This window comes from Trichechus manatus, unplaced genomic scaffold, assembly GCF_000243295.1.
Source record: "Trichechus manatus latirostris isolate Lorelei unplaced genomic scaffold, TriManLat1.0 scaffold00011, whole genome shotgun sequence".
NCBI lineage: Eukaryota > Metazoa > Chordata > Mammalia > Sirenia > Trichechidae > Trichechus > Trichechus manatus.
In genome coordinates, this window is record NW_004443947.1 from 26,260,976 (window position 1) to 26,271,147 (window position 10,172).

Sequence of the window (10,172 nt, forward strand, 5' to 3'; positions counted from 1 at the left end):
TCTTGGAAGAAGTACAACCAGAATGCTCCTTAGAAGCAAGGATGGCAACACTATGTCTCACATACTTTGGACATGTTATCAGGAGGGATCAGTCCCTGGGGAAGGACATCATGCTTTGTAAAGTAGAGGGTTAGTGAAAAAGAGGAAGATCCTCCATGACATGGACTGATACAGTGGCTGCAACAATGGGCTCAAGGATAGCAACAATTGTGAGAATGGCGCAGGACCGGGCAGTGTTTTGTTCTGTTGTGCAACAGGGTTGCTATGAGTTGGAACCGACTCGAAGGCACCCGGTTGAGTCAGCCCCTGACTCATAGGGACCCCATGCACAATGGATTGAAATGCTGTCCAGTCCTGCATCATCCCCATGATCCTAATAGTACCAACCCTCAAAAGGATTAAGTTAGATAACATATGCAATTTACAACAGTATAACGCTTGGCCCAGAATGAACCTGAAATAACTGTCAGCGGTAATAGTAACCACTTAAATAAATCACTTTCTATATACCAACCTCTGTTCCATCTATTCATTGTTCTTTGTGATCATTACCTCATTTAATTTTTACAGCAATCTTATGAGGTAAGTACTGTATCACTACCAGCAAATTGCAACAGAGAGGTTGTAAAACTTGCCAAGGGTCACACAGTAAGTAACAGAACCCAGATTTGTACCCAGGCCTTCTGTCTCTAAAGCCTGAGCTCTTAACCATTACACTGTGTGTAAGGCCTCTCATGACTTTCTGTTGCCAACATTCAGTGTTTCCTATGTGCCAGGCCCTGCTGTAAATGCTTTACATGAATTAACTCATTGAGTTTTCATACCAACCTATGACATTGATTTTATTATTAAGTTTACATTAAATGTTTACATTAACAACAACAAATGGATAAAAGAGAAGGTGGAATTAAGGGAGGGAGAGGGTCATTGACTACAATACAAAGAGAGTGAGATAAAATCCAGAACATTCCCAACTACCAGGCTGTTACTCTACGTAGATCGGGTCACTGGGCGCCCCAGACAGGTGGAAAATTTATAAGCAGATGACACAGGATGGGCAATAAAAACAGCTTCAGAATTTTGCCAGCTTCAGAATTTTGCTAAAGAGCCTATATGTTGTAGCAATTAGGAGGCGGTACAGAGTAGTGAAAAGGTTTGGGCTCTTTAGTCAAATACCAGCTCTTCTACTTACTGTGTGTTTTTGAGCAAGTCACTCAACTTCTCGGAGCCTTGGGATAATAATGCCTATCAAAGGACCTCTAGTGGTACAATGGTTAAGTGCTCAGCTGCTAACTGAAAGGTTAGCGGTTCGAACCCACCCAGTCACTCTGTGGGAAAAAGGCTTGCTGATCTGCAAGATTACAGCCTAGAAAACCCAATAGGGCAGTTCTGCCCTGTCACATGGGTCACTACAAGTCAAAATCGACTTGACAGCACGTAATAACAACGCCTTCTGTAAAGTTGTTTTGAAAATTAAATGTGATAGATTTTAAGTGCCAAGCACAGACTAGACACTGAATAAATATTCATTCTTTCATATAGCACATTGTGTGATAATCTAGGGTTGGGTGACTGATGGGTGTTTGCAGTATGGACTCAGGTAAACCACACCCTCTTCAATATGGGGGCAATCTGAGGAGTAAAATATAACCTTGCTCTGCTCCTCTGCCCAGTGATGAACACCAGAATACTCTGCTAAGAGCAAAGGAGAACAATATCATTTTTCTCCTGATATACATCTGGGACAAAGAAAACTTGGTTGGGTATTTGTCCAGATGGCTATATTGGAAGAGCTCTTCCAGCATATATCCGTGGGATGGCGCAGAATGCAAGTCTGAAAACAAAGTAAAATTCTGGATTGCCAAGTCCTCAGGAACACTTTCAGATGACATCATTCTTTTGGTTCATTATTACACAGAGGATTTGAATACAACGTCAGCTTTTCCAAAATCTCAAATTATTGAACAATCCAAGTGCACAAAATAATCACTCTTCTCCTGTTGACAATATTTGTAAATCCTCCCATAAAATGATAAACTGTTACCTTGTTGATTTCCACATCCCCCTTTGCCATTTCATGGGAGAAAGATGTGACAGTCTGCTTCCGAAAAGATTGCAGCCTTGGAAAACCCTTTGGGACTGTTCTGTTCTGGCCTATACGGTCGCTCTGAGTCAGAACTGACTTGACCACAATGGGTTTCTTTGCCATTTCACTCCACAGCTCTCCAGTATAACACTGGTTTGTTAATACCTTGTTCTTTTTCAAGATCTTTGCTATTGGTAAAATTATTATTTATGCAATAGAATTCTAATTCTAAAAGAATGTTTTATACTGTGATTGACGGGAAAATATGCTTTTAACTTTCAGGGCAAGACCAATTTTCCAACACTTCAGCTCTATTTGCTCAAACGTACTACTGTTATAAAGCACCAATTATGGCTAATAATGGCATTATTCTCACCTCGGCAAGTACTTAGTTTGGTAAAGCTTTACAGACTTTTAACTTTAGCAGTCAATTTAGTTAACTACAGGAAATCGCCGATTTTGTATAGATTATTACCTTAATGTCATACTGCTCCCCAAGCTCCATACACCCAGAGTGAACTGTCACTAGATAGACATTTACATATACTTTCACATCCACTTCTTACTATTAAGCTTGCCAGACAAAACACACTCTAGAAGCCGTATTTGTATAATATCACAGTTATCAAAGTTTGAGTTCATATTCCCCAACTCTCAGCCCTAAAATGCTTTCAGGTGCTAAAAATTAAAATCATGCCAGACAAGGTAAAATTACAAAAAATAGCCCCAAGTAGGGGACTAGGGAAACACATGAGTTCCAGGTAAGTTCTGGTGGGAAAGTAATAGATTCTATGTGGACTTTTGGGGTCTATCATATAACCACCTTACTAATCAGAAACTGGAAGTCTTACAGAACATCTTCCTATCCCTCACCCCTACATCCATCAGTAATTAAGTTCTGTTAATTCCTTCTTTTAACGTTTGCTTCAATCTTCATTTTCCATGCAATTGCCCTAACTTCAGTGTTCTCCTATTTAATATTAAAAAACAGAAGCTTTTCCACTTTATACATTTTTGAAGAACATCACAGAACGTGCACACGAACAAACAGCAATTGTGGTCACCTGGACTTAATACTTAAAGGACCAGGGGCACCACGTACAGCTCTAACCTGTAAAAAAACTTTTCTAGCCTCTGCCTCCCCCATTCTATTGTATCTCCTCCCTAAGCAAGCTCTCCAAACTCTAAGTCTGATCACATCTCTCTCCCCTGCTTATTAAAACTCTTCTCTGCACTCTCCTTGCTTATAAAAAAAGTAAGCCCAAGTTCAAAAAGTATTTATTGAGTCTGATTGAGAAACAGAAGGTAATGTGCTTCAATATTCTAGCAATTAGGAGGCGGTACAGTGCAGTGAAAAGGTTTGGGCTCTTTAGTCAAATACCAGCTCTTTTACTTACCGTGTGTTTTTAAGCAAGTCACTCAACTTCTCTGAGCCTTGGGATAATAATGCCTGTCAAAGGACCTCTAGTGGTACAATGGTTAAGTGCTCAGCTGCTAACTGAAAGATTAGTGGTTCAAACTCACCCAGTTACTCTGTGGGAGAAAGACTTGCTGATCTGCTCTCTGAAGGATTGCAGACTAGAAAACTCTATCGGGCAGTTCTACCCTGTCACATGACTCACTACGAGTCAAAATCTGCTTGATAGCACTTAACAACAATGCCTTCTGGACCCACACAACCTTGGACCCACACAATCCCCAGAAATTGAACTTCATAGTCTTCCAGACTGGGGCGAATTGAACATTTTTTTCTTCTCAAAACAGAAATATGTAAAATTAAGGTAATTTTTTATTAGGTAGTTTCCTAGCTTTAACTACAACTATTAAAAAGTAAGCCATGTCTAGTCCCCTACCAGGAACAATGAATGAAGCACACGGAGAAATGACATATCCCCTGCCCTTCTCAAAGTTCAGTATGTCTGGGAAATACATGTTAAAATTATTATCTGGAATGATAACTATGATAATCAATATATAAATGGTGGCACAGTTGTTGAGAGCTACGGCTGCTAACCAAAGGCTGCCAGTACGAATCCACCAGCCACTCCTTGGAAATCCTATGGGGCAGTTCTACTCTGTCCTATAGGGTCACTATGAGTCGGAATCGACTCAACGGCAGTGGGTATAGGAGAATTCATGAGGGGTTTCATCAGGCAGAATGGCCAGAGAAATGCAGCCCAGGCAGAAGAAACTGCCTGAATAAGAGCATGGGAGTACGACTTTGCATAGGATGTTGGGGAAAAAATGAACTTTATAACTCGGAAAAGGCCAAACTCCACTATCATATTTGGGGTTTTCACACGAAAATATTACTGTTAATTGTGTTATGGTCATATACCTATATCGAACAGGACATTTTTATTGCCAACCTAATAACTTATTTTTGACATCAAAGCAAGAAACAAACGTATTCTCAGGGTAGCAGATTACTCTCTACTATCCCCTCCTTTGTAAATTCAGTTATTGATATTGCTAGGGTAGACCAGGAACCTCCAGGAAAAAATAACCTCAGAGCAATTCCAGAAGTCAATTTGCCAGGGTTGTCTTTGCATTTGAACTTCAAGAAGTAAATGTCCAGTCTGTGCAGTCGCCTTGAAGCACCAATAGCAAGAAATTCTTCACATAAGTGTAAACACAAATTCTTACACAACACGTAAAATGTAAACCATGCAGCAGTAAAGAGAATTGCTCTCCTGAAAATTGAGGAGCCTCTCAATCAGCTACAGTGATGGGCTACCAGGTGTAAACACACAGTTAAAATTCTTAGATAATCCCCAAAGTCTCATTTCACTTAAATGTTTCAACCCCGTACCAGATAAAACCTTTCCCAGTCACACTAAAATTCAAGAAAACTTAATACTTTGAACTTATCTCATATTTCTTCCTGCATTGTTGACTCAAAGTGCTTGCAAGCTATAGAATACCCAAACGTAGTTATCAAAATGGAAGGAAAACAGACCAGAGATCCCAAAGAGGGAAATGCCTCTAAATTGGGTTACCAGACTCTGAAGAACTGAGATTGGACAAAAGGCAATCTCCACATTTAATCAGAATTAGAAAAGCTTTTTAACCAAAGCGCCAGGTTGAGCCCTACTCCCATCACTTTTTGAAATTCCTTCCTCTGGCCCCATCCCCCCCAGAGCCCCCAACGAAAGCTAGAGAATCCTGTGTTTTTTTACTTACAATTGTGAAGTTCATGACTTTGAGAATCCAGATGGTCATGGCCAAGTTCACCAGTATTAAAATCATCAGAAGTAGGACAAAGAAGTACAGGCATCTCTTCCGCCAGCCGTAAATCCCCACTTTGTATACCTGTGGCCCCTCGGAGCTGGGCATGGTGCTCCGGTGGTGTGTGTACTGTTCCTGAGGCATCTGAAATAAACAAGTTGAGAGAGAAGCACTCACATTTAACTGCTGAGAGAAAAAGAAAAAAATCAACTGATGAAGAGATATGGCTGGCTGCTGTCTGTATGTTTCCACCCGCCTGGCAACTCTAAAAATCTGTTTCCTCTGGACAAAAGTGGTTCCTATGGATGCCTGCTTTAGCCCTCTCGTCTTATGCAGCCATCGCTCATGATAGGTATTGATGCATCCACACACACATACAAATGGGAGGACAGGGACTCCTAGGAAGCCATTTTCCAAATGACTCTTAGAATTCCAACATCCTTGGGAGACAGACACACAAAAACCTATCAAAGGCCTGAGGGTAAAATTTGGACTCTGTCTGGGAAAAGAAATTAAGCCCAGCCAGAAGTTCATTTTGAGGGGTAGAATAATATTGTTTATACAATTTACTGAAAAGGTTAAAAACAAAATCTCAAGTTCAATTATTCTGTATTTTCAGACAGGTAGTGGCAAAAAGAAACAGTTTCAACTTTCTATTTCAGAGTTAAAAGGGACCCTGGTAGACACGTGGCTTGAGCCTCGATTGGCTCAGAATCTCCACCAAGCAAGGGCCTGTGCTTAAATGCCTCCCTTGGCAGAGACCTTACTACTCTAAGGTAGCCCTAGTGAGTGTTAGAATATTCTAAGTACTATCAATCAACTCATTTATTTAAGAAACTTACATTGCACTGTATGAAGGGAGAGAAGGTTTAGCACTCCCCTTGACAAGGACGGAACAGGCCCTCGAGCCTTACAACAAGTATACGGTTAAGGCATTGCCACCTACTTTGTGGCATCTAACCACAGTTAAGAAAACCCTGGTGGCGCAGAGGTTAAGAGTTTGGTTGCTAAACAAAAGGTCGGCAGTTCCAATCCATCAGGCGCTCTTTGGAAACCCTATGGGGCAGTTCTACCCTGTCCTATAGGATCGCTATGAGTCTGAATCAACTCAACGGCAATGGGTTTGGTTTTTAATCAATCAACTCATTTATTTAAGAAATTTAAAGGACAGTCAAAATCAAGTAAGATGTGAACATACATTCCAGAAGCTTGCAAGTTAATGGGAGGGATGAACTTGTTAAACACTGATTATAGGAAAGTGACATAAATTAGAAAAATATTTTTCAATCTTAAGTAATATACCAACCCCCTTTAAAATATAAAAGCTTTCCCAAACCCCCAATGTTGAAACAGTATTTTTATACTGGTATTACTAATTAGGTGCCAATACAAATCTAGGTAAACTTATCATTTCTACAAAGTTCTAAAACCAAAACAAATTTTAAACTTAACTAAAAACAATGCTACAAAACCCTTATCATCCAAAATGGAATATACAGAATGCTACAAAGGATAACGGTTTGCTAAAATTAAATCGCATGAAGATGGTATCAAGTGCTCTGGCACAGGGTCCTCTGAATGCAGCATCCCTACTCTGCCACATGGTGTGACCACATGGTCTGCTACTGCTTGTCCTTATTTAGACCACTACATGACCTGAATTTTGGCATTTTTATTTCATTTGGCCTTCATGTGGACATACTGAATTCTGTGCAAATAAGGCCTGCCTCTGTTTATTTTCTTCTTTGTTGTTGTTAGGTGTTGTTGAGTAGATCCCTGACTCACAGTGGGCCCATGTGTAACAGAATCAGACCATTGTGACCCACAGGGTTTTCATAAGCTGATTTTTCAGAAGTAGATCGCCAGGCCTTTCTTCCTGGTTTGGCTTAGTCTAGAAGTTCCATTGAAACCTCTTCAGCGTCAGAGCAACATGCAAACCTCCACTGCCAGACAGGTGGTGATTGCGCTTGAGGGGCATTGGCCAGGGATGGAACTGGAGTAACTTGCACAGAAGGTGAGAATTCTACCACATTCCCACCAATATCCCCATTTTCGTCTTAGTCAATAACAAAGTAGTAACGTGTGGTGCCAAAGTAACCAAAATGACAAGCCTAAATCTGGGCCCTAAAATCATGTCTTATTTATCTAGTGCTGCTGTAACAGAAATACCACACGTGGGTGGGTTTAGCAAACTGAAATTTGTTTTTCTCACAGTTTAGGAAGCTAGAAGTCCGAATACAGAGTGCTGGCTCTAGCGGAAGTCTTTCTTTCTCTGTTGGCTCTGGAGGAAGGCCCTCCCTTGTCTCTTCAGCTTCTGCTTCCTGGTTCCTTGGAGATCTCTGTGTGTCTTGGCATCTGTCTTACCCGATCTCTCTTCGCTCACTTACTTAATCTCTTTTATATCTCAAAAGAGATTGACTCAAAATACACCCTATACTAACCTTGCCTCATTGACATAACAAAGACAACCCATTCCCAAATGGGATTATAACCACAGGCATTAAAAAATAAAAAAAAAACAAACCCTTTGCCATTGAGTCCATTCCGACTCATAGAAACCCCGTAGGACAGAGTAGAACTGCCCCATAGGATTTCCAAGGAGCACCTGGTGGATTTGAACAGCTGACCTTTTGGTTAGCAGCCGTAGATCTTCACCACTATGCCACCAGGGTTTCCACCACAGACACAGAGGTTAGGATTTACAACAATATTTTTTGAGGACATATTTCAATCCATAACAATCACATTCTTGGTTATTAGGTCATCTTCCAGATGGTTTAGAATATGCTTATTTTATAGTTTTTAGATAATCATCAAAATGTACACATAAAATCTAAAAATCCCTTAGAGAACTCATAGTTGTTATGAATCAGTGGAACTACATTTGAAAAACAGGGTGAATTCTTTCTTATGTGCATCTAAAATGCTCTATGAAGGTCTACATGGTGCCTGGCTCTTTCCAAACACTATCTAGTGCCAAAATCAGTACCTAACATGGATGTGTACTTGCTTAAATATGTGTGGGTAGAGTGATGAATAAAAAGAAAAAATGCATAAATGATGAAAGAATGAACAATTTCCCATCCACTACTAGCTCTGTTGCTGTCTGGAGACATTAAGAAAGTCCAAGCCAAACCCAATGGGAAAACTTTTATATACTCCTGGCAAATTTCCACTTCAAGCTCCAAAGGCATTTGGTTCCCAGTCAAGTAGTGAGCTTTGTGCTTATTATTACTCAGCTTTTTACATTTCTTCTGAAGGTCAAGAATGTGTTCTAAGATTTGTCACTCACTGGCCATCTTATACTCCAAGATCCATGAGAAGCAGAGTGACTTTCTTACAGGCCTAAAGAAAATTAGGCCTTTATTTTCTATTAAGTCCTATTCTGTAATTTTAAGGAAATGGTCACAGAATTTTAGAATCAATTCTTCAAAGTCCTTTGATTCCAATCAACTAATTTATAGACTGAGTCAATTTAGGACTAGAGAAGTTAATCCACTTGCCCATGGCTAGGGGGTTTGTGGTAGGACAAGGATAAGAATTCTAGTCTTCTGATTCTTTTAGAAACAATGAATGGTGAGAATTTGCACAAATGCGTGTATAAAAGCTAGTGATATTTCCACCATACCAGTTGCCTTTCCTCTGACAACTGTCCCAACCAATGAGGTCTTCATTACATGTTCAATAAATATTTATAAGAGAATGGGGAAATTGATATCATACTTGTAATTGTTTCATACACATTGTTAGAATTTGACAAAATGTAGTAATTATCTAGAGTTTCTCTATCAGCATCACCTGTGGAATGTATAAAATCATCTATGCCCAGGATAACTAAACAACAAACAAAGTGGGTAGGAACCAGGCATCCATATTTTTTAAAAGCTTCCCAGATAATCCTAATGTGCAGTCAGGGTTATATACTACTGGTCTAGAACAATGTTTCTCAACTCTAACTGTGAGTCAGAATCCATAAGAAACTTTAAACAAATATAAATTCTGAGTTCCACCCCAAAGAATGAAATTAGAATCTGGGTCTCAGGGTAAGTAATATACTGTTAAAACACTCCCCAAGTGATTCTAAACATTTGGCATAAGTTATCTAAAAGAGTGGCTTTCATTTTTTTTTTTTTTTCCATAGTATAACCATACCCATTGCCATCAAGTCGATTCCAACTCATAGTGACCCTATAGGAAACAGTGGAACTGCCCCATAGGGTTTCTAAGGCTGCAAACTTTACGGGTGCAGACTGCCACATCTTTCTCCTGCAGAGAACCTGGTGGGTTTGAATGGTCAACCTTCCAATTAGCAGTAGAGTGCTAACCACTGGGCCACCATGACTTCTTCAGTATAACTTTATGAAGACAAAGTCTTGAAAGAAACTGTAGCATGTGAAATGGGGGGGGGGGTAAGCAAAACTCCTGTGCTAACAGCAGGAAAGAGGGCTTGACTGCCTGTGAGGAACCTCTGCAGAACCCTTGGGCTCCTCAGAACCACTAATTTTATCCAACGTCCTTATTTTATAACTGAGGAGCCTGAAGCCAGGAAGGGGAATAAGCTCCCTTCAAGTCACAAAGCGAATTAGAAGCCTAGTGGGATTAGAACTCAGATCCTCTGTTGCATGCTTTAGAGGCCTATCGATATGTCTTGGGACCCTTGGATCTCTACTAACCCTCCTGCCCACTTTAACAAGCCCCATGAATCAAATGCTCCAGTCTCCAACTCTGTAATAAAAGTGAAATAAGAAATGGGGAGTGGAGTGAGCAATTTTCTACAAACAGTTATAATAGGAGGCCTTCGCTAGCCAAAAATAAGGTAGTAGATATACCTGTTATCAATAATCATGCATTGGAGGGA

General features: G+C 40.1%; 1 protein-coding gene and 1 non-coding gene across 2 annotated transcripts in view; one reads left to right on the forward strand and one right to left on the reverse strand.

Annotated features, from left to right (window-relative positions):
* Positions 1-5,497, reverse strand: part of SGCD (sarcoglycan delta) — a 296,688-nt gene extending 291,191 nt beyond the window's left edge. The window contains exon 1 of the mRNA XM_023726426.1: positions 5,270-5,497. Within this exon, the coding sequence (XP_023582194.1) occupies positions 5,270-5,458 (189 nt within the window). The 5' untranslated portion in view covers positions 5,459-5,497. The remainder of the gene's footprint in view (positions 1-5,269) is intronic.
* A 662-nt stretch (positions 5,498-6,159) lies between these two features.
* On the forward strand, positions 6,160-6,286 carry LOC111819554 (U6atac minor spliceosomal RNA). Its single transcript, XR_002823155.1, has one exon. It is a non-coding gene; the product is annotated as a U6atac minor spliceosomal RNA (small nuclear RNA).
* The last annotated feature ends 3,886 nt before the right edge of the window (positions 6,287-10,172 follow it).